We start from the raw sequence: 22,534 nt of genomic DNA on the forward strand, positions 1-22,534 counted from the left end.
CGCCCGCTCGCCCGTGCATACCACCAGCCCATCTGCAGCACAGCACCGGAGATCCCCTGAGGCCACGGTTGCCCCTGGCACATCGCGGGAACGCCGACCGCGATTAGACTCGAGGCACAAAGCCACAAAGCAAGACAAGGCCGCACGTGCGCACGGATAATATCATTGTCTGAACAATGGCAGCCACTGTAGCACGCAGCCCCAATCTCGTATTGGACGTGGGGCTCTGGCCGTATGTAATTCTGCACATCACTGCTATGTTCCCTATTCCGTCCTCGCTTCCGTATCTGTCCCCAATCCGGCCATGTCCACGCAGGGGACGCGTCTGGCGAGTCGCGTCCGTTCACCTTCCCAGAACCCCAATTATAGAACCGACCATAACCGCGGCCTCGCGCTCCCAGTTGCCTGTCGTCGGCCCCTTGCCCCGGCTCAACGCGCTCGCCGGCAGCTGAGAGCCGCGATTTACGCATTCCCGAATTGCATCCCTGACCCTATCCCTATTGCTGCGCAGCGTCCTCGCCGACACACCGCCGCGGTTGAGGATCTCCTGAACCCGCGGTGACAGCGCCGACGCAAGAGATCGCCAGAAGTATGACGCCAGCGAGGACGTGTCCAGCGAGTACAACAATGGCTGCAAAAAGTTCTGTGGAGGAAGCCGTGACACGCTTCTCGGCCTTCCCGTCTTCTCCGCGGCCGGACTGCTAACCAGCGGATGCGGCGGAGGCTTGACCGACTCCAGGAGCGTCTCCAACGCAACAATGTTCTGGCATCTCGCTGATATTTCTAGTAGCGTCCGTTCGAGCGTTGGTAGAGTTGCGAGTGCTCGTGCAAGGGCCGCGAGAGACGACTTGAGTGCTGTTTGCAGGTACTCCTGCAGAGCGCTGACCAGGAGGGCCGGTTCGAAAGTAGCCGTCGTTGCATTTCTCAATGCTGGCGACAAAAGGTAGAGGGTCATGAGAGCCGAGGTTGTGCGGGATTTGGTGTCTTCGGTCTGTGCATAGGTCGACGCCGCACTGGGCTGCTGCGAACTGCCATTGGATGCCAGCAACGAGGACATGGAGAACTCCCTGATTATTTGTTGTGAGCGAGAGATCAGCGTACGCTCCGCCGGTCCCAGTAGGTCACTCTTTAATGTCGTGATAACGTTGACACGGTCGAGCCCCTCGCCCTCTTCACCAGGCCTGGACGCTAGCAACACCTGTCGCAGCGCAACGAGTGTATTAGAGGATCTGACCATGGCTCTGTGATCTTCTTTCTTCCCCAGTATAGCGCCGGGCCCGCCAATTTCGGCTAGTTGTGCCTCGAGCTGACGGCCAAGCATCAAACAGCGTGCGACTGCACGTCCGATCTTGACCGTCTGGCAGAGCCGCTCCGCTGCAAGGCGCACCTGCTCCGCAGCTTCATAGCGTTCAATGACCTCTTTCTCCAACGTCTTGTATCCCTCCGTCAAGCTCGCAACCTGCGCTTCCACCTCGTCGAGTATCCGCTCTCCCGATTCCGCATGGTCTTTCGTGTATTCGAGCAGTGGCAGCGCCGACTTGGTGGTGAGAGTGTCGATGTGTGTGTCGATCTCCTGCACGTCGAAGAGAACACGCGAGAGCGGGGTGGACAGGTCGAGCGGCGTGTCGGAGGGATTGTTCGTCGCAAGCACGAGACTGTTCGCGAACCCTGTCGTCGAGAAAGACGGGTCGAGGAATGCCTCGTAGTCAATGTAAGATGGCTCGTCGTCCGCCATTGTTCTTGCGCAGGGGCTTTCGCAGCTTTGCTCACGGTCGTCTCTTCGGCTGAGGTTTAGGCCAGGTTGGTGTTCGGTGGTGAGCGGCCGACGTTGTCCCCGCGATACTCCTTACGTATGTACACCTTGGCGCACGTTCACCCCCACGAATTACGGTGGAATAGTCAACATAAATAGGCAGCAGAAGCCCTTCTTTTATTTTTCCCCACGATGAAAAAGAACATGTATGGGTAGTTGAAGCTATCATCCAGACGTGAGTGTGGAATTAATAATTATACATTCACGTCCGGACGATAGCTTCAACTACCCATGGGATGAGAGAAAAAATAAATTAATGCTGGCCGTCGGCTACAATGCCCTCCTGTATATTTGACTTATACAAATATGCATAGTAGACTTTCTCTTCGCATCGTCTTTTTTTTTTTTTTCACCAATTAATAATATTCGATCAAAGAGGGGGAGCTGAAGCTACCGTCCGGACGTTGATGTTGAATTCAAATACGAAGAGCCGCACATTATCACCAAGAGTAGGAGCCCTGTTCAGACTTAGTCCCACCTCTGGTTTCCGATAGTCGCATACCCCCTCGAAGGTTAATCCATTCTGGTTTCAACAAGTTGTTATCACGCACATGTTCCACACAACACACAGAGAGAGCTTCATTGAAAACTTTCATTCGACCGCCATGATATACCAGTAAGTGAAAATACCGATCCCCGTATCGCCTGATGTTCAAGACATACAATGTTACAACAAAGTTGAAATAAAAAATCCACCGCACGCAACCCTCAGCTACTAATCTATGCCTTGGCGGCCTTAGCCATGGTGTTCAGCGCGCTGCCGTTCTTGAACCACTCGATCTGGCCCTCGTTGAAGGTGTGCGACAGCTCAATGTCGAAGGTGGGGCTGCCGTCGGCCGGGTGCACACGGAGAGTCATGGGCTTGCCGACAGCAAGCTGGGTGCAGAGGAGGTCGACCTTGTCGTGGGGCTGGATCTTGTCGTAGTCCTCGGGGTTGGAGAAAGTGAGAGGAAGCATACCCTGCTTCTTCAGGTTGGTCTCGTGCTGTTACCAATTAGCAATGATTCGTCCAACATTTCACACAAGTACTTACAATACGGGCGAAAGACCTGGTAATGATAGCAAGGCCACCAAGGTGCCTGGGCTCGAGAGCGGCGTGCTCACGGGAAGAGCCCTCACCGTAGTTCCAGTCACCAATGACAACCCACTTGATGCCCTTCTTCTTGTAGTCGCGGGCAACGTCGGGAACGGCACCGTATTCACCGGTGGTCTGGTTCTTGATCTTGTTGGCCTCGCCGTTGTCAGAGTTGATGGCACCGATAAGCATGTTGTTCGAGATGTTGTCAAGGTGACCACGGTACTTCAGCCAGGGACCGGCCATGGAGATGTGGTCGGTGGTAGTCTTGCCCTTAGCCTTGATGAGAATCGGGAGGTTCGTCGCATCCTTGCCATCCCACGGCTGGAAAGGCTGCAGAATCTGCAGGCGGTCTGACGTCGGTGACACTGCAACGTTGACAGAGGAGCGATCAGCCGGGGGAGCCTGGTAAGTGTTGCGGCCGGGGTCGAAGCCCTTGGCGGGGAGGCCGTCGCCGGTGGGCTCCTTGAGCTTGAACTCCTTGCCGTCCGCGCCCTTCAGAGTATCAGTGAGAGGGTTGAAGTTAAGCGTGCCGGCGATGGTGAGGGCGACGACGAGGTCGGGCGAGGCGACGAAGGCGTGGGTCGCAGGGTTCGCGTCGTTGCGGCCGGTGAAGTTGCGGTTGTACGACGAGATGATGGAGTTGGGTGTGCCCTTGGCTACGTCCCGACGGTCCCATTGGCCAATGCAGGGACCTAGTTTGAAGTCAGCAATCAACATTTCGCTCGTGTCATGGGTAGTTGAAGCTATCGTCCGGACGTGTATGTCGAATATTTAATTCGACATTGTCGTCCGGAGTCGGAGTAGGTGGAGGGGCCGGGACTTACCGCAAGCGTTGGCAAGAACCATGCCACCGAACTCTTCAAAAGTCTTGAGCTGGCCGTGGCGCTCAATCGTGGCGCGAATTTGCTCGGAACCAGGGGTGACGGTGAACAAAGCCTTCGCCTTGAGGCCATGGTCCATCGCATCCTGGGCGATGTTGGCGGATCTACCCCCAAAATTTAGTATAAAGATCACAAATAAAGGCTGGGAACGTCTACCGGCTCATATCCTCGTAGCTGGAATTGGTACAGGAACCAATCAGACCGACCTTGAGCTCCTCCGGCCAGCCGTTCTCCTTGACGGCCTCCTTGAACTTGCTAATGGGGGTCGCGAGATCGGGAGTGAAGGGGCCGTTGATGTGGGGCTCGAGCTCCGAGAGGTTGATCTCGATGAGCTGGTCGTACTCGGCGCCCTCGTCCTCACGGAGGTCCTTGGCGTAGGTGCGAGCGAAGTCACCAATGTCCTTACGCTTGGTAGCGGCAAGGTAGTCGTACATGCGGTCGTTGAAGGGGAAAATCGAGGTGGTAGCACCAATCTCAGCACCCATGTTACAGATGGTACCCATACCAGTGCAAGAGAGCGAGTCGGTGCCGGGACCGTGGTACTCAATGATGGCACCAGTACCACCCTTGACGGTGAGAATGCCAGCAACCTTCAGAATGATGTCTGCGCAACCGTTAGCTCATCCGCGGTCGCCAATTGGGACAATGGGCGTCGTCTGCAGATTCTAGCCCCCAACGCGGGGTCAATTGGGACGTGCCCGGGAAGAACCGCCACGAAAACACATGAAAATGGGGATCAATTGACTTACCCTTGGGAGCAGTCCAGCCAGACATCTGGCCAGTGAGCTTAACACCAATAACCTTGGGGGCCTTGAGCTCCCAGGGGAGGTTGGCCATGACGTCGACAGCATCGGCACCACCAACACCAATGGCAGCCATTCCCAGACCACCAGCGTTGGGGGTGTGCGAGTCGGTACCGATCATCAAACCACCGGGGAAAGCGTAGTTCTCAAGGACGATCTGGTGGATGATACCAGAGCCGGGCCTCCAGAAACCAATGTTGTACTTGGCACACGAAGTCGACAGGAAGTCGTAGACCTCCTTGTTGATGTTCGAGGCGCGCTCAAGATCCTTCTCGCCGCCAACCTGCGCCTCAATCAAGTGGTCGCAGTGGACGGTGGTGGGGGTGGCCACCGAAGGCATGCCGGCGGACATGAACTGCAGGATGGCCATCTGGGCGGTGGCATCCTGGCAAGCAACACGATCCGGCCTCAGCTTCAGGTATGACTTTCCACGCTCGATCTCCTGGTTGTGGGGATCGTCGAGATGAGAGTAGATGATCTTCTCGGCGTAGGTAAGGGGCTTGTTCAGACGACTGCGCACGATGGACAGGTTCTCCGCCATCTTAGCGTAGTTGATGAAGTTGCCATCCTCGTGGATGTTCTGGCGGACCTTGCGGCTGAGGGGAGCTTCGCTGACGGTGGCCAGGCCGCGGCGGGCCAGCCGCGAGAAGCGCTGCATGCTGGGCGGCGATGAAGAAGGGAATGAGGGGAGAGTGGTGGTTGTGGAAGAGGGAAGAGTGTAGAAGTGGGCGTGGACGCGGACAGCTTTGAGATCGCTCCGTCCCGCGAGCGAGGAGAGGCCCGGCCAATCAGCAGCGCGCATTTTTAACCACCGCCAACGTCAGTGCCCGCCCGCTCTGCCGAGGGATTGAGGTCATCCTTTCGTTCCATTGGTCCGCACGTGCAGCCTGCAGTTGACCCGACCACCGCGCCGAAGGAGCTTGGACGCTGAGGAAAAATCTGCGAGGTCTGCAGGTCTGCTTTTCGACAAGCGTGCCAGAAGCGGCAGGTCCACCGGGCCGCGACCTTGCTGGCCCGGCGAATGCAACCTGGGCTCACATCGCCAGCCCGGGGTATGGAGCACATCGCTGCGTATTTGCGCTGGCTCTGCCACCGCCACGAAATAATGTCGCGCTGCGTGGGCGGCGCAGCGTTCCGCGCTGCCCGGCAATTGCACATGAAGGGGCACTGCCCAGCTCGGAGAAGCGGCGGCAACGCCCGACGCGGCGCCCAAATTTTGTGCCGGGGTTGTCGTGCCCGCGGAGCCTGACCGCCCTGCAATAACGCAAGCACTGCAACGCAAAACATCCGCCGCCCTGGTAGTCGCCGCCGCCAACCGATCGACTTCAGCCCCCATCCATCGCCATGCCCGCCATCCGAGGAGAGAAGTCCAAAAAGAAGACGCGTCGCTACACGCGCGACGTCGACCAGGTCTACGCAGACTTGCGTTCCGAGCGTCACCTCCAGCTCTACAAGGAAACCAAGGCGGAGGAGGACCTGCCCGCCCTGGGCAAGTTCTACTGCACCGAGTGCGCCAAATGGTTTGAGAGCAACGACAACCTCACCTCGCACCAGCGTGGCAAGCCTCACAAGCGAAGGTAAGCTCCTGCAGTGTACCGTAAAAATTGCATCGTACGCCGGAGATTGGTTCGCAAGACATGATTTGGTTCCGAAGATTGCGACTCAATCGATGTTCAACTGGGCCCAGGAGCTTCTCTTTTCGTTGCCTTGGACCAAAGTATAAACTTTCCCGCTACGCTCGCGCTACCACTCTTATATTGATTGCAGACCATGTGTGGTCAGAGAAATCTCGTTCAGTCAAGTGTCGGCATCCGACTAACATATCCTTCGTTCTAGGCTGCGGCAGCTGCGCGAGGAACCACACACTCAGAAGGAGTCCGAAGCAGCCGTTGGACTGCGTTCAGACAACGGTACCAGGACCAACAGGGCAGACAAGACTGGCTTGTCGGGTGCTGTTGAGGGAATGGTGGTGGAGGAGATGGTTGCATGAGGCAGTTCACAGAGCTGGGATACAAAAAGCGAGTCATTGAAGGGGCAGGCATTCAGTCGGCGTTCATTCGGTTCTGCTCGGGGAAACGGGAGAGTCTATGGTTGCTGGGTCCAGGAGAGTGTGGAGTTGCGGGAAATGGGATCTTTCGGCACGCGTTCGTGTTTGCTGGCCGGATACGTTTCTGATATCTGCGCTGTCCGATTGGGCACAGAAGCCGTATGACGCCGTGGCTGCGTAAACCAGCGGGGATGTGGGCAGTGATGTGCCCGCAAGGGTCTCCTACATCCCTTAAACGGGGCAGGATCGAGATGCAATGTCCATGAGGGAATATCTCACGGATGGACGGATGCGCCTGGCGTTCCGGATGGCCATCCACAGTCAGCACGCTTCTCGGTGCGCTGCATCGTCTTGCAGCAAGGCTGGGCTAGAACCGTTGCGGCCCCGCAAAAGGCAAATGCTGCTCTCTATAGCTTTGGCGTACTATGATCTGAATCGTCGCACATCTGCGCATTCGTCATGTTGATTTACGTCCATGTGTTCCAAGGATTTGGTGCTCGAGTCATGAAGCTGTAGCGATACACAGAACATGACATAGCCAGACGTCAGCTACGGCCAAAGTGCTTTTTTTTTTTTTTTTGACAACACTGTCACGACCGTTTGAAAGATGAATGGGTTGGCCGAGTGTGTAGTACTTTCTTTCAGTACTCATGCGCTGTGACCTAGGTACGTCTAGGTAAGCGCAAGCTGCGGCGCAACCTTGCTTGCTGCCTGACCTTCTGCCTGCCAACCACGCGCAACATAAAGGCGACCGCGAAATCTGCGACACTGACACAGCTTTCTCAACCATTCCTCACAAACTACACGAGCCATGTCTGCTTTTGTTTCTGTACAACTTTATGGCGGTGCCATCACGGTTGAGCTCCCATCTGTCTTCGGCGATGTGAGGTACGTTGCTTGCTTTCGGTATTGGCAACAAAGCACAGGTTGACAGTGCCAGCTCTATCCGCGAGGTACCAGATACTCAAGAAGTCTGGCTCGACCGAAATGGATTGACCAGCGTCATCTTCGACCTGACTGAGCGGGTCGACGAGCCTGAGGCACGGAATGACGAGGAAGCGCTGAAGTACCACCTCTCGGACATAGTCGAGCCCAACGACACGCTTCAAACCTGGCAATTCAACGTTGCATCTCTTGCACGCATGCCGTAAGTCAGTCTGAAAAACTTTCACAGTAAGAGTTATGAGGCTCTTGTTGTGAGAGAAGGTATTTTTCACATTGCTGATACGCCCACCAGTAACGTCCCCGCGTATTCCCTTGTTGCAACTCAACACCCAGCTGCAGCGCCAGAGAACCGCAGGCCGCAGCCGGATTTTACGGGAATTTTACTGGTTCTCGTGCGCCTAATCGAGCAGAAGACGGACATTGTCATCACAGTCAATGTCCCTCACGTGCCCGGCGAATATCCCAAGGAAGATGTCGACTTTGCAGCAGCAAGGCAGGGCCCGCTTATGGACGCCGCCACAGCAATTAAGCAGCATATTCTGCAGACTTTTGAGATCAAGGATTACAGCCTTTTTGTTACGGAGGACTAGGCCATTACAAAAAAAAGACGTTGTGGGCACGCTCCAATAGCGTTGCACAGCACAGGAACTCAGGTACATGAATTAAACTAGGTTGCAAAACAATCGAACATTCCACACGTGATGTTCCTACAGTCCCCTCCCGCAGCCGATGGCTAGCGTGGATTTGTTTTTTTTTTTTTTGCTCATGTCATGAGTAGTTGAAGCGATTGTCCGGACGTAAATGTCGAATTGATAATTATACATATACGTCCGGACGATAGCTTCAACAACTACCCATTTGTTGTTTTTTTTTTTTTGAAAAAATGAGGCATATCTCGAGGCTGGCCATCGGCTGCAGAAACAACGGGAAATCACCCACAGTTTGGGCTTAGCTCCGGAAGATCCGCGGGTATCTGGCAGGTCCCTATGACGCGATTGATGTGAGCTTAAGCTGCGACCAGCTGACTTTCACTTTCCGCCCGCAACAATCCAACACGCTATCATCATGAGCAGTCCGGCAAAACGACGCAAGAAAAATGACTTCAAGGCTTCCGAAAAACCCGTGCACAACCTTGAATACTTTTTTGCAAAGCAGAAAGACAAGACTCAAACTGCGTCTGCCTCGACGCCAAACCAAGATGCGGCGAAGAGCCCACATAACGGCCGAGCAGACACCCAGCTGTCCGATGAAGAACTTGCCAGGAAACTTCAAGAAGAGTGGAATAGAGAAGATGGTGTCCATAATACCGAGGAGCCGGAGCGGCAAGAAACCCCCCTGGAAGGCAGGAGTGGTGGCGACAACGAGCAGTACACTCCAGGCGGCGAGGGAAGTTCCACAGCAGATATGAATGGTGTAGTCGAACATGTGCTTCAGCCCCCAACTGTCAAGAATACTCTCAAATTACAATCTACTGCAACTGACGAGGACGCAATTGCCTCGACTATACCTTTCGACCAAAGCCCTCTCACTTTCGAACCCTCCAAGTATGTTCCGGACTTGAAATCACATTGGGCGGCGGATGGAGGACACGCGACGTATGCGCTGTTGACCAGGTGTTTTGTTTTGGTCAACAGTACGCAGAGCAGGATCAAGATCGTAGACACGTTGGTCAATCTGTTACGGACAATCATTGAAGGTGATCCGGAAAGCGTGTTGCCTGCTGTTGGTGTGCCTCCATTTTACACTCTATATCCGCTTACATTTTAGCAGGTCTGGCTTGCTACAAACTCTATTGCGCCGCCCTATGCCGATCTCGAGCTGGGTCTGGGCGGATCGGCTATTTCGAAAGCCCTGATCAAAGTATGCGGGTTGAATAACGCTGGTTTGAGGAGCCTATACAACAAATATGGAGACGCTGGAGACGTAGCCTTTGAAGCGAAGAAACGCCAGAGCTTTACATTGCGAAAACCGAAGCCCTTAACCATCAAGTCGGTATACGATTCACTGGTCAAGATTGCGAACAGCAAAGGCCAGGGAAGCCAAGAAATCAAGCAGCGCATTGTGGAGCGGCTATTGCAGGACTCAAGGGGCGCCGAAGAATCCCGCTACATCGTCAGGACCTTGGTCCAGCATCTCCGCATTGGCGCCGTCAAGACGACCATGCTTATTGCCTTATCTCGAGCCTTCCTGATGTCGCGCCCCCCCGGAGCGAGTTTCCTCATCCAACCACTCTCATCACTGGCTAAGTTGAAGAAAGAGCAGCTCTCGGAGATTTATTCGCACAACGAAGAAATCGTGAAAGCTTGTTTTGCCCGTCGGCCAAATTACAACGACCTTGTGCCCACCCTCCTCGAAATTGGAGTGTGTGACGAGTTGCTCCTTCGTTGTGGGCTTTCGATGCACATTCCTCTACGGCCTATGCTCGGAAGCATTACCCGCGATCTGGGCGAAATGCTAACGAAGCTTCAAGGGCGGGATTTCAGCTGCGAATTCAAGTATGACGGCCAGCGCGCACAAGTACATTGCGATGCACAAGGCAAAGTCACGATTTTCTCTCGCCATCTAGAAGTCATGACTGACAAGTATCCTGACCTTGTTGCCTTGGTGCCAAAGATACGTGGAGAAGGTGTCAGTAGCTTCATCCTCGAGGGTGAAGTTGTGGCCATCGATCGCGAGACTGGTGATCTTAAGCCCTTCCAGGTGCTTTCCAATCGAGCACGCAAGGACGTGGTGATCCACAACGTTAAGATCGACGTATGCCTTTTTGCCTTTGACTTAATGTACCTGAACGGCGAAGAGTTGCTGGACCGGCCATTTCGAGAACGGCGGTCTCTGCTCAGAAGCCTCTTTTCAGAGATCCCGAACCATTTTACGTGGGTTGAAAGCCTTGACGCTTCATCAATCGATCAGGAAGCTGTGAGCGACTTCTTCAAGAGGGCGACGGAGAACAAGTGCGAAGGCATCATGGTCAAGGTCTTGGATAATCTACCCAATCCGGATCTTACGACGGACGAAAAAGCACCTCCCACCCCAGTCAAAACACAAAAAGCAAAGAAAGCTACAAAGAACACGAACATGCCAGAGCGGAATGATACCGATGCTGGAAAGGCAGAAGAGAAGGATGAGAAGAGTAAGGGTGGTCGTCGTAAAGCTCTCCTCGCTACATATGAGCCCGACAAACGTCTGGACTCCTGGCTCAAAGTCAAGAAGGATTACAACACGTCAGCCGACACGATTGACCTCATCCCTATCGGTGCTTGGCACGGCAACGGCCGCAAGTGCAAGTGGTGGTCGCCTATCCTGCTGGCCGTGCGCAATCCTGAAACCGGCTGTCTCGAAGCTGTCACCAAGTGCATGTCCGGATTCACTGACAAATTCTACACCGCCAACCGAGCCAAATACGATCCCGACGCAGGGGCCGCTGCTTCGGACGATGACTGCGAGGGTAGCGAGGGGCAAGAAGGAGATGGAAAGAAAGGAATTTCCAACGTGCGTTCAAGCAAGCCGGCCTTCGTGGAGTACAACGGCGAACCTGCCGTCTGGTTCGAGCCTCAAGAGGTCTGGGAGTGTGCGTTCGCCGATATTACACTCAGTCCGACCTACACTGCAGCCATTGGCCTCATCAGTGAGGAGCGCGGCCTCAGCCTCCGCTTTCCGCGGTTCCTACGAGTCAGAGAGGACAAAAGCATCGAGGAGGCGAGCACAAGTGATTTCCTGGCCGAACTGTACCGGAAGCAGGAGACCAAGGCACCTTCGGCAAGGACACAGGAGCCAATGGTCGATGATGAGGCTGACGATGATGACTGAGGTGTGAGTGATCGGGCTGGAAGTAGCGGGTTAGATATCCAATAAAAATTAAGTGTGAATTGGCTAAGGGCATTGTCTGCTTGTCTCGAGTGTCATCATACGGGATACTGATCCGCACGCAAGGATAGATGTGTGCACGTATGTTATACAGCCCCCTCTCGCAGCCGATAGCTAGCGCGAAGAATAGTAGGGCTCCCAGCACTGCCTTAAAAAATAATATATTTGGGGAGCTGAAGCTATCGTCCGGACGAGGATGTCGAATTTTTAATTCTACATATACGTCCGGACGATAGCTTCAGCTACCCATGGCATAAGTAAAAAATAAATCTACGCTAGCCATTGGCTGTAAGAGGGGACTGTTTATTTTGCATTTAAAGCTGGACCCCATACCTGATAGCTGGGTCTGCCATTCGAGAATGGTTTCTCAGACGATGGTGGGTAGGCAGTGAGGGTACACATATGCGCGCGCCGTTCACAAGTCAGCCTGTATACCTCCTGTCAAAAGCCCGACACTAGATAAAGACTCTATGGCGAACAGATCAACTTCATATGTGCACGAGCAACAAGGCAGAGGCAGACCAATGCAGTGTTTTTGTGACAGACCGCGAAGTCATGATTGGCAGAAGCCAGTTCCAGCTACTTTTCAATATGATACAAGCTCACGTCATATTCCTGGGAATATTGACTTAGGAACCATGAGATGGTCGCATCCAATAGCACGCCACTGCGTAGGGTCTGGAGTCGCTCGCACTTAAGCATAACCGATGGAAGCTAAGAAGTCATATGAGCCAGAGCGGCTTACCTTCCGACGTGCGGCAGTAGCAAAGGCAGTGTAAGCTTCGTGAAGAAGGTGATGATAGTATCAGGAGTGCAACTTCCTAATTCGTACGGAGCACAGCAGACCCGCATTTTGTGCGGACATGAATGGCTGGAGGGTCCACTTGTTTTGTCGGACACTTCTCCTGCAGACGTCTGAAGTTGGGGACTCAGCTTCACGGCGGGGTTTTCGCCGGTGGTTGGGGCCGGTCGCTTCCTGGTTTGGGGTGGGGGAGTTCGGATTCGGAGTGCTCGCCGTTGGTGCCTCTGATGGCTCCGCGACGCCACACTCGACAGCACAAGGCTGAGGTGGCGACACGAGGGGGGAGCAGTATTTGTCCTCGTGTCGGAGTCGATCTCCGCAGACGTTCGAGGTTGCGGGATAGGGGCCGGTCCGTTCAGGGAATGTGCACGAATCGAACTCGGCGGCGAACGGTGGTTGGTCTCAACTGATGCTACGTCGCAAGGCGTTGGTCAGGCTGGAAGGGCTGTGTGCCGGATTGCTTCAGCAGAGACGACATTTTGACGTGGCCAGGTCGCGGAGTCGACTCCAGCTCGAGGTGAGGGCGGCGAGTGTGTGGTGATGGCCCGCGGAAAAGGAAGAGAAGTGAAGTGAAGGTTTGCATGGTGCTTGATTCATGTCCATAGCAGCCGCTTGACTGACTGCCGCCGTCAGGGCCGGCAAATGTTCGCCGGCGAGTGACGCGGCCTCGCTCTGTGCTGCGCCGCTAGATTGCAGCCAGTAGCGAGCTCCGAGCAAAGGGTTTGCAATTGCGCGTCTACTTTTGCAGCGGCTGCCCAATGGCGGGGCGCGCGAGGCTGCTTACGACAGCCCGAGCGTTTCGTTCAGACTCGAACACCGGCTGTTTAGGCATCGCCCTTTCCCTGTGCGCCAACGCCAAGCCTTCGCCAAGAGCGCTGACGACGACTTCTTTCTCCTCCCACTTCCCCATCCGGCTAGCGCCACGCCGTTTTCTCAGCCTCCTCTACCGCCGAAGCCATCCGCGTCAGCCAGACGCCCTTCTACTGCGCCTCGGTCCAATCACGCCTCGCGCGTTTTGCGTTACTCACTACTCTCCTAAACCGTGCCGCTAATATAGACCTGCTAAACACCATACGCCCCGGGCCTAGCGCCCTGCCACGCGGACGCCTCGCCCGCTACGCGTGGAGAGGCCACTTCAGCCTCCCCTTGCGTCACTCGCCTTTGTTTCAAGCGCTCGTCCTTGCTTTTCTCCTCGAATCTTTGACCAGACTACACTAACTTCTCCACATGCGCCTGTGCTTTCTTCCCGCTTCATGCTCCAGTGGCCAGGCTTACGTGTCGTGCATCACTTTCCTTCCCATTGGCAATGTCTAGCCCTGCGCAATCAGGGCAGCATCGATGCCGTGCTCGGCGGCAGTCTGCTTTGACCTGTACGAATAAAAGGCCTTGGGACCTGCCACGATTCTCCCTCCATCACCAAGCTCATCTCTCGCTCTCAACACTCCTCTCCCACTCATTCTCTTGATCTTTGATAGATCCATCCTTCATTTCACTCTCAAGATGGTCAACATGAAGTCTTTCGGCGCTGTTGCGCTCTCCGTCCTTGCTGCCACCGAGGTTGTTGCCCACCCGCACCATGACCACAAGGCCGAGGCTCTCGAGCGCCGCACCAACATGGCCAAGATGAGCAAGCGTTCTCTTTCCCACTGCGCCGAGAAGCTCGAGGCTCGCGGCATTGCGGCTAAGAACGCCGCCCGCCGCCAAGCCATGCACGACCAGCTCAGCAAGCGTGCTACTCTCGCCAAGCGTGACCTCGACACCGTCCTCAACACCTCTCACCACTCGGACCTTACCGGTGTCACCCCCAATGCCGACCCTAGCTTCCTCTTCACCGGCAACAACTCCTGCATTCTTGCTCCCGAGACCACCCAGGGTCCTTACGTGAGACCCCCTATTCCATGATGCACACTGAAGGACTTGAATGCTAACAGGTTGTGCGATTAGTATGTGGTTGGCGAGCTGTTCCGTCAGAACATTACCGAGTCCCAGGAGGGTGTCCCTCTCTACGTGGATATCCAAGTCATCGACACCAACACTTGCGAGCCCGTGAAGGATGTCGCCATGGACTTCTGGCACTGCAACGCCACCGGTGTCTACTCGGGCATCGCTGCCAGCGGCAACGGCGATTCCTCCGACACTAGCAACCTCGACAAGACGTTCCTCCGCGGCATCCAGGCCACCAACGAGGACGGCGTGCTCCAGTTCGTCTCCATCGTCCCCGGCCACTACACGTCGCGCACGAACCACATCCACGTCCTCGCCCACAGCCCCGGCTCGTGGTCGCTCCTGCCCAACGGCACCATCACTGGCGGCACCACCAGTGCTCACGTTGGCCAGATCTTCTTCGACCAGGACCTGATCAACGAGGTCGAGACCTTCGAGCCCTACAGCACCAACACCCAGGAGTGGACCCTCAACGAGGATGACAGCATCCTTTCCGGCGAGGCTGACGACATCGACCCCGTTGTCGAGTACGTCCTGCTCGGTGACTCGGTTTCTGACGGCATCTTCTCCTGGATCTCGGTCGGCATCGACTCGACCGCCAACTACACCGTCAACCCTGCCGCTTACTACTCTGCCAACGGTGGCTACGAGAACTCCGAGTCCGGCTCCGGCATGGGCGGTGGCTCTGCTCCTTCCGGCGCTGTTCCTTCTGGCACCGCTCCTTCCGGCACTCCTCCTTCCTCTTAAGCGCGTGGTCGCTTGGATGATGATGAGCGGATGGGATGAAAGTGATGATATTGACGGGAGAAGAGCATTCGTCTTTTTTGTACAGCATTTTTTCTGTAAAGCATCTTTCTGTAAAATGTAGATAGCGCCATTGAGATTTCGAACGCAACCACTGAGTCTATCGATGCATTCATGTGAAGTCGACGTGCTTTTGCTAGTATTACCAGACTCGGGTTGTTTGGGAGAGGTCAATATCTCCGAGACACTGCGACGATCCTGGTAGCCTTTCCGTCCCGTACAGCAGGATCCTCGAATCTGGGGTAGCTATGGCGCGGCCTTTCACCCCCTCCTTTTTTTTTTTTGAACCAAAAGTAAAACAATACGTGGGTAGTTGAAGCTATCGTCCGGACGTGTATGTACAATTTTTAATTCGACACCTTCGTCCGGACGATAGCTTCAAGTACCCATGATATGAACGAAAAACAGTCAATGCTCGCCTTCGGATGCAATACCCCCTGTAAAAGCGGGCGCGTGTTCTGGAACGTTTCCCTACGGTTCGATTGTTTCCAGATTCACTCATTCGACAGGGATCAGACGCCGCGTAAGAGAGAAGCCAAGTGGGCCCGTCGCGCTCGGTCCTGGAGACTAGTTTACGTAGGATTTGGCCAATGTTTCAATAGCTGATGATTTTAAGCCTTCCGGGGTTGGTTCGAATCAGTGCCCATTTCGTCATTATGAATGCCTCCGCTGCGTGCTAGTGTTTGCTCGAGCTGCCGCGATTAAGTGGGCCAATGATGTGCGTCCTTATTTTTACTGCAGGGCGTGATACCACACGGGTCTTGTCTATTATCTCTTCATCGTAGCCGAGTTCTGCTTTTTTCCCCAACGCTGGCGTTGCTGTCGCAGCCAGGAAGTTTCACAATTCCCGGCTTACAGTGTCTAGGACCTCACGAATGATTGCCAGGTCTCGTTCCTGGTCAACCTGCCAGTTCGACACAGCGAAGCGGCAGGCCGGAGCACCCTCCCAAGACGTGCCAGAGACATAGATCTTGGAGGTCGCGTTGATGCGCTTGACGAGCTCCCGGTTGAGCGTTTCGTTTCGAGCGCGGAAGAGCACGATGATGTAGATTCCGCCCAAAATATCGTTCCTTGACGCGTCAGACTGGGGTAAGAGTTCGTATGCAGCGTGGTCGAGAATGAGGCCGGCGATGGCGCGAGAGAGGCGTATCTGCCTCTCTAGCATCTCACGGTAGCCCTCTCGTCCATAGGCGACGAGGCTGGCGTAGACGGGCAGAGCGCGGAATCGGCGCGAGTTTTCGATGCCGATGTTGAGGGGAGAAGGGATGCAGGAGCCGCTGCCGGCTGCGCCGGCGTTCAGGTACGCCGCGTTCGCATTCTGGAAGGTGTCTTGTCCGGTTTGCAGGTGGCGGCTGAAAAAGAAGCCGCAATCGTAGGGCTTTGATGCTGGGGGTTAGACTGGGGGTGGAACGGCAGGGAGACGGGAAGAGGGTGACTAACCACATTGAGCAACTTGTGGCCATCTCCGGTGATGGAATCCACGAGTTCCATTCCTTCGGTTGCCGAGATAATCTGGGAAAATTCGTCTGTGGCCAGTGCCCTGGCAAGAAGGCCAAATGCTGGGAGAGTCAGAAGTGTTGCTCGCTGTCTCCATGGCTGGCTGCAGACTCACCAGCATCCACATGGATCCAAGCACCGTACTTGTCACATAGATTCCTGATTTGGGCCATTTCTGCGTACCCAGACGTTGCGAAGCGGCCAGTGTTGACTTCGGAGCAGGATATTGCCACGATAGACGCTGTCCTCTCCAACGCCAGTGCAGCCTCCAGCTTCGCTATGTCAAAGCGATGCGATGCACCAGGAAGACACACGGACTTGACTGACGCGCGGCCGAGTCCAACAATGCTGGCCGCCTTGGCTAGAGAAGAATGAGGAACGGTGGTGAGGATCTGAACGCTATCTACACCAGCAGCACGCATAGCTTCCACGATACCCAACTCGCCAACGCTGACGGGCTGGCCCGAATTCTTGGAAGAAGCGGCGCGGAGGACGTGCTCCCGCGCACATGCAAGACCGAGGACATTGCTCGCAGTGGCGCCGGTGGTGAAGGTCCTGTGGGGCCAATCGTCGGGATCCAGCTTGAGCAATTGACACAGGAGGCGGAGGGCTTGATCCTCGACGTCGGTGGCGACGGTTTCATTGGGGAGGTGGACCTGGACGTTCTGATCGTAGGCTGTCACGAGATTGTCGGCGAGAGCTGCGGCAGGAGTGGCGCCGCCGGTGACGAAGCCGTAGTAGTTGGCAGACCTGCTGTTAGCGTTCAATGCGGGGACAATGTCATCAACGAGGTGGCTGGTTGCTCTCTGGTAGCCAAGCCCTGTCTCGGGAAGAGTGTGGACCAGGGCGCTCCGAGCTTTGTCGAGCACCTGTGCCGAAGGCAGAACTGGACCCTGGGCTGATGCCAAGTATCCAAACGGCAGGAGAGTACCGTGCAGAGCATCTATGTCTTGGATAGGCATTTTTGCAAGTTGTTGTCGGTGATCAATTGGTTTCCAGTGAGCTGTCTCTTTAAATGGCTTGACTAGGCTCGTTTCGACAGGTCCAGCCGGAGGAGTCATTCGGGGGTGGGGGCCGGTTGTGGCCTGGCGCGGGGACCCTCCGCTCAGGCAGCAATTACGCACGTGACTTCGATCCGCGAATGCTCAGGCTAATGGAAAGAAAGACCCGAAGTCTGAATGCGGTCGTGCAGCTATGGATTGCTGCGGTTCGGATCGGGAGGTTGTGATCCTTGATCCTCGTCATCGGTTGCCCGTCTGATTGGCCATTCCCACAGTGGATGAAATACGCGTATCGAGAGAGTCGCTGTACAACCGGCGTTCTTGAACCCTACATATTCCACACTGAACACCGCCAGCCTTGGTCGACCTTTGCCCAACAAATCCGACCCAAATACTTTGCATAGAACCTTGGATCCACTTTCCATATCCCAACAAGCCATTCTATTTTTTTTTTATTTAAACAAGCAACAATGGCCCTTCATCATGCCCACAACCTCAACCATGCTTCTCAACTCCAAACTCATGCTCGCCCAAGCGGCTGTTGCCTTTGCAGCCCCTCGAACTCAGAACCAATGGGCCCCGTGCGAAATCCCAGGCCAAACCATGCCAGTGGTCTGCGGCGGGTATCGAGTTCCGCTGGATTACCTGGCACCCAACTCAAGTGAGACGATCGAGCTCAGACTTTATAAAGTGGCTGCGACAAAGCAGCCTTCACAAGGAACCATCTTGTTCAACTTTGGCGGTCCCGGACTTCCAGGTGGACCCTTTCTAGCAAAAAGGGCGGATCAACTTCTGAGGTATACCGGCGGCTCCTTTGATCTTGTTACCCTTGATCCAAGGTAAAAGTCTCCCATACAGAGAGGTGCCTTCGAAAATTAACATATGTGGGTAGATGAAGCTATCGTCCAGACGATAGCTTCAACTACCCATGACATGAAAGATTTATGCTAGCAGGGGATTGTACCCGGCTAAGGACGAACTGATGATTATCAGGGGAACTACACCATACACACTCCCGTTCTCGTGCTTCGCCACCCCAAAAGACTACAAGGACTGGAACTCTGCGAACACAGCTTGGCCTTGGAACTCTTCCGATACAACGCTTGGTGAAAATTGGGCCATCACGAAGGTTTACACCGGCATCTGCGCCAACAATACCAACATCACGACCTCCGGGGGCTACATCGGAACCGCGTACACAGCAAGGGATTACATGTCTGTCGCTACCGTCCTGGGCGAGGATGGGCTGCTGAGATACTGGGGTAAGACGAGAAATTCGGATATTGTACTGGTGGCTGACGGTAGACTACTAGGCACGTCATATGGCGCTGTGTTGGGCGCAACCATTGCAGCCATGTTCCCAGATCGCATCGATAGGATGATTCTGGACGCTGTCATGAATATCCATGAGTACTGGCACTCTCAGTATGTATCATGCACCCTCTCTAGCGCATGAAGCTAACTGTTCAACTATCAGAGACGTCGAGACGCTGACAGACGCGGACAAAGCCTTCTCCAAATTCTTGGAAGAATGCTTCGATGCAGGCGAGGAGAAATGTGCCCTGGCCCGTTTAAACACGACCGCGGCTGCTTTCGAGAAGAGTTTTACAGCTGGTTGGAGGACGACCTCAAATACCACCCAATTGCCGGCCCAAGATTCGTGATGAACTATAGCGTGATCAAAATCTTGACCAGGCTGGCCCTCTACACTCACAACCGGCTTCCTACTCTGGCTAAGCTTATCAGTGCCGCGATGAAAGGGGAGTTTGCTGCTGACGCTGACCTGACAGTCTTCGATGACCCCTATGGAGGAGCTGAGGCCTATTACGCTATTTACTGCGCCGACAAAATGATGAGGACAGACCGCATCGAAGATGTCATGCCATTTCTGGAGAAGATGGTGCAGCTCAGCAGAATTAAGGGCGATGTTGCGGAAGATGTCATGATATGCTCCCAATGGCCGGTCGAATCCAAGGAGCGATACCTAGGTGACTATAACGTGCAGACCAAGCATCCGCTCCTTATCATCGGTAACACGTACGACGCCGTCACACCTTTCGTCTCGGCAAAGAATGCCAGTGAATCCTTCCCGGGAAGCGCTCTACTGGAACATGGAGGCTTTGGAGTGTGTTCCTCGCAACCGCTTTCTTTTTTATAATGGAAAGCTGACGATTCTTTTTCAATGCAGCACGGCTCTTCTGCGCAGACCTCGGTTTGTACCACAAAGGCCATCCACGATTACTTTGTAAGCGGCAAGTTACCCGAGCCCGGCACTGTGTGCGAACCGGACTTGCCCTTTTTCGACCTAGACGTAAAATGGTCCGACGTCATCCCCGAAGATTTGTCGTAGACTCTCATCCACCTCTTCCGTACAGTCCTATATGTAGAACTTTTAATTCGACGTTCTCGTCCGGACGACAGCTTCATCTACCCACATATGTTATTTTTCCAATAGTCTTTTCCTTGTGGATATTAGCGATGCATTCATCACTCCTTTCTCAGTCTATATCTGTACTTGAGATTAGCCTGTCTTGTACCACATGCAAATCTGCTTCTATATACACCAACCGCCTCTTCATTCCAGGACCTCGACCTCCCCCGACCTCCCGTCGTCCTGCGACGACGACGACGACGACATGCAGACGCCACCGACAGACAACCCGCACTGCCGCCGGGCCCACGCCACAGCGTCCCAGAACTCGAGCCCAAACTCTCTACCGGAGCGGACGAAGACGTCGGAAATCTCGACGACCAGCTTGGCGCCGAGCGACGCGCACCACCACTGGTTGCGGCCGTTGAACTCGAGCAGCACGCCAAAGTACATGAGGACGAGCAGCGCCATGGGGTCGTCGCGGCGCTCCATGGCGGCGACGACGTCCTTGCCCATCCACATGGGAAACGCCATGACGAAGCCGTCGATCCAGCCGCGCGCGTGCTCGGCGAAGCAGCGCCGCAGGTCGCTGATGGCGGCCGCGTACGTCTCGTGCGACGGGTGCAGCAGCGCCTTGATGGCGATGTCGCCGTACGCGACGCCCTCTCCGCCGCCGTCGTCGAAACCATCATCGTCTTCCGACAATGGCGGCGTCCGCACGATTCCGTATAGCGCGTCGTTCACGACGTCCAGCCGGGCCAGGGCGCGGCGCGTGTCGGCGTCCAACAGGCTGGCGGGGGCGCCGCCCATCTCGCGCACCAGGCGGAACGACTCGTAGTCCTCGTGGAGCCACATGAACGTTTTGGACGCGATGACGGCGGTGCCGCGCTGCAGCGCGAACATCTCGGGTATGCGGTCCAGGACGCTGTTGGGTGGCATTTTCACCTGATCCTGCTCCTCATTTCCTCCCCCTGGCCCTCCGCTACTACTACTGCTGCTACTACTACGACTACCACTACCACCACCATCGGTTATCGACGGCAGATGCAGCACGGCGGAGTGGAAGACGCCGAAGAAGGCGGAGAGCATGTACAGGGCGAAGTGGTTCTGGCGGGTGATGTTGAGCATCTCGTCCTGGAAGGCGCGCGTGGCGTGGCCGTAGTACTCGAGCGCGGCGCGGTGGTAGCCCTGCACCTGCCGCGGGTCGGCCGTTGTCGTGGCCAGGTCGAGCGCTGATAGCGAGAGGATGCCGTGCAGCAGGGATGGGTGCTCCGACAACCCTTGCCGCGGCAGCTCCAGTTGCATCAGCGTCGCGTCGCTCGGGATGCCGCACATGCCCTTGTACGTGCGCGTCGACCACCGGTGCATCAGCTCCAGCTCGAGCAGCCGCCGCGTCGGCGACGAGTCGATGGGCAGCAGGTGCGCCGAGATGGACGGGCGGGGGCTGAGTTGGGTGGAGTTTGAGGAGGATGAGGGGGACGACGAGGATTTAATGGAGGGACCACCACCACCGCTGCCGCGCGAGGAGCGTTGTTGTGGATAGGCGCATGGTAGCCCCCGGGATTTGCAATTCGCGCACGGCGGTCCTTGTTCATCGCACTGCGCGCCGTCAGTCGATGGAAGCTCGTGGAGTCATGGCTAAGTACTTTGATATGTTTTTCCTTGCAGCCCTTGCATCCTCTGCGCGACTTGGTGTGTGATCTTCGTTTCTGCATTGTGTCGATATTCTAACGAGCCAGCTCCAGAGAATTTGGTCCGATTACTGTCCTGTCGAACGACACTTAGGGAAGGTTTGAGGTGTCGCGGATTAGGTTTGTCCCGCAGTTCAGCTTGTGCCGCTAAAGATCGTCTCCGCCCCCACACTACCTCAGCCACGCTGATGCCAAGAGATTTGTCTTGGTGTTGGTGTAATGCCTGAGCACCATATTCCTTTTTAAGTAGCTGTCTTACAGCCCTATGGTATTTAGTTGCGTATGATCGTCACCGCCTAAACTGGACGCCTTGTCTTTTCGTCTCCTGAGCAAGATATCATATTCCAAGCAGCATTTGGAGCAAACCTGCCGTTGCATATGTCCAACTCTTGCTCGCATGGTCGAATTAATTCTCCGGATGTAGATCCGAGTTTATTACGACTGCACAAATATTTCCCGACATGGCATTTCACTACTTTACAATCAAAACAACGCACGCATTTTGACAGCAAAGTGTTCCATTTCACTAGTATACCTCCCGACTGTTAGCTGGCATCGGTCGCGATGAGAAGGCACTATCGGCGTATGCCTGCGAAGCCATTTAAGCTCCATCGACACCGATCCATCGAGATACTTACTCCTCCAGGAGTGAAGCTGTATCTTCTCAGCAAGTGAAAAGCCATGCCACAAAGAAACAAAGGTACCGTTCCTTTTTCTCTCACCGTATTATGGTGCGGACTGGCACATGAGAAGAGTGCACAGCAATGATGCCTCTACAGTGAGTGAGGCCCAACAGTTTCAAGAGAAACATGGCTGAGAAGTTTCATCCCGTAAGGGATGCTGAATGAAATGCCAAAAGATAACCATCACGCAGGCAACTGAGGTCTTTGAGAAGGCCGTCCAAGTGTTCAGGTGAGCCACGGGAGACAGCAAGGTTACCAACTATTGGTCTTGAGGGTTTCGACTGTCATTTCCATTTCCCCTTCTCTTTGT

At 55.1% G+C, this 22,534-nt stretch overlaps 9 protein-coding genes across 9 annotated transcripts; 5 read left to right on the top strand and 4 right to left on the bottom strand.

Annotated features, from left to right (window-relative positions):
* Positions 1-343: 343 nt before the first annotated feature.
* LTHEOB_7685 (Oligomeric Golgi complex subunit 5) lies at positions 344-1,735 on the bottom strand (the record flags this gene model as incomplete). The annotated part of the gene is made up of 1 exon (XM_035517078.1): positions 344-1,735. The coding sequence occupies one exon, from the start codon at positions 1,733-1,735 to the stop codon at positions 344-346; it is 1,392 nt and encodes a 463-aa protein (XP_035371194.1).
* Positions 1,736-2,533: 798 nt separating this feature from the next.
* On the bottom strand, positions 2,534-5,233 carry LTHEOB_7686 (Aconitase A/isopropylmalate dehydratase small subunit swivel; the record flags this gene model as incomplete). Its single annotated transcript, XM_035517079.1, has 5 exons — positions 2,534-2,797; positions 2,847-3,583; positions 3,716-3,876; positions 3,929-4,376; positions 4,522-5,233. The coding sequence occupies 5 exons, from the start codon at positions 5,231-5,233 to the stop codon at positions 2,534-2,536; spliced, it is 2,322 nt and encodes a 773-aa protein (XP_035371195.1).
* Positions 5,234-5,919: 686 nt separating this feature from the next.
* On the top strand, positions 5,920-6,565 carry LTHEOB_7687 (Zinc finger protein; the record flags this gene model as incomplete). The annotated part of the gene is made up of 2 exons (XM_035517080.1): positions 5,920-6,152; positions 6,412-6,565. The coding sequence occupies 2 exons, from the start codon at positions 5,920-5,922 to the stop codon at positions 6,563-6,565; spliced, it is 387 nt and encodes a 128-aa protein (XP_035371196.1).
* An 868-nt stretch (positions 6,566-7,433) lies between these two features.
* On the top strand, positions 7,434-8,157 carry LTHEOB_7688 (Ran-interacting Mog1 protein; the record flags this gene model as incomplete). The annotated part of the gene is made up of 3 exons (XM_035517081.1): positions 7,434-7,510; positions 7,563-7,769; positions 7,860-8,157. The coding sequence occupies 3 exons, from the start codon at positions 7,434-7,436 to the stop codon at positions 8,155-8,157; spliced, it is 582 nt and encodes a 193-aa protein (XP_035371197.1).
* A 475-nt stretch (positions 8,158-8,632) lies between these two features.
* LTHEOB_7689 (DNA ligase ATP-dependent) lies at positions 8,633-11,374 on the top strand (the record flags this gene model as incomplete). Its single annotated transcript, XM_035517082.1, has 2 exons — positions 8,633-9,289; positions 9,338-11,374. The coding sequence occupies 2 exons, from the start codon at positions 8,633-8,635 to the stop codon at positions 11,372-11,374; spliced, it is 2,694 nt and encodes an 897-aa protein (XP_035371198.1).
* Positions 11,375-13,733: 2,359 nt separating this feature from the next.
* Positions 13,734-14,924, top strand: LTHEOB_7690 (Extracellular dioxygenase; the record flags this gene model as incomplete). The annotated part of the gene is made up of 2 exons (XM_035517084.1): positions 13,734-14,114; positions 14,178-14,924. 2 exons carry the CDS (start codon positions 13,734-13,736, stop codon positions 14,922-14,924), a joined length of 1,128 nt encoding a protein of 375 aa, XP_035371199.1.
* Positions 14,925-15,819: 895 nt separating this feature from the next.
* On the bottom strand, positions 15,820-17,440 carry LTHEOB_7691 (Pyridoxal phosphate-dependent decarboxylase; the record flags this gene model as incomplete). The annotated part of the gene is made up of 3 exons (XM_035517085.1): positions 15,820-16,359; positions 16,422-16,540; positions 16,594-17,440. The coding sequence occupies 3 exons, from the start codon at positions 17,438-17,440 to the stop codon at positions 15,820-15,822; spliced, it is 1,506 nt and encodes a 501-aa protein (XP_035371200.1).
* Positions 17,441-17,980: 540 nt separating this feature from the next.
* On the top strand, positions 17,981-19,829 carry LTHEOB_7692 (uncharacterized protein; the record flags this gene model as incomplete). Its single annotated transcript, XM_035517086.1, has 6 exons — positions 17,981-18,318; positions 18,473-18,741; positions 18,793-18,904; positions 18,957-19,036; positions 19,270-19,604; positions 19,668-19,829. The coding sequence occupies 6 exons, from the start codon at positions 17,981-17,983 to the stop codon at positions 19,827-19,829; spliced, it is 1,296 nt and encodes a 431-aa protein (XP_035371201.1).
* Positions 19,830-20,054: 225 nt separating this feature from the next.
* On the bottom strand, positions 20,055-21,565 carry LTHEOB_7693 (C6 transcription factor; the record flags this gene model as incomplete). The annotated part of the gene is made up of 2 exons (XM_035517087.1): positions 20,055-21,449; positions 21,497-21,565. The coding sequence occupies 2 exons, from the start codon at positions 21,563-21,565 to the stop codon at positions 20,055-20,057; spliced, it is 1,464 nt and encodes a 487-aa protein (XP_035371202.1).
* Positions 21,566-22,534: the final 969 nt, after the last annotated feature.

Source organism: Lasiodiplodia theobromae, assembly GCF_012971845.1.
Source record: "Lasiodiplodia theobromae strain AM2As chromosome Unknown scaffold_23, whole genome shotgun sequence".
NCBI lineage: Eukaryota > Fungi > Ascomycota > Dothideomycetes > Botryosphaeriales > Botryosphaeriaceae > Lasiodiplodia > Lasiodiplodia theobromae.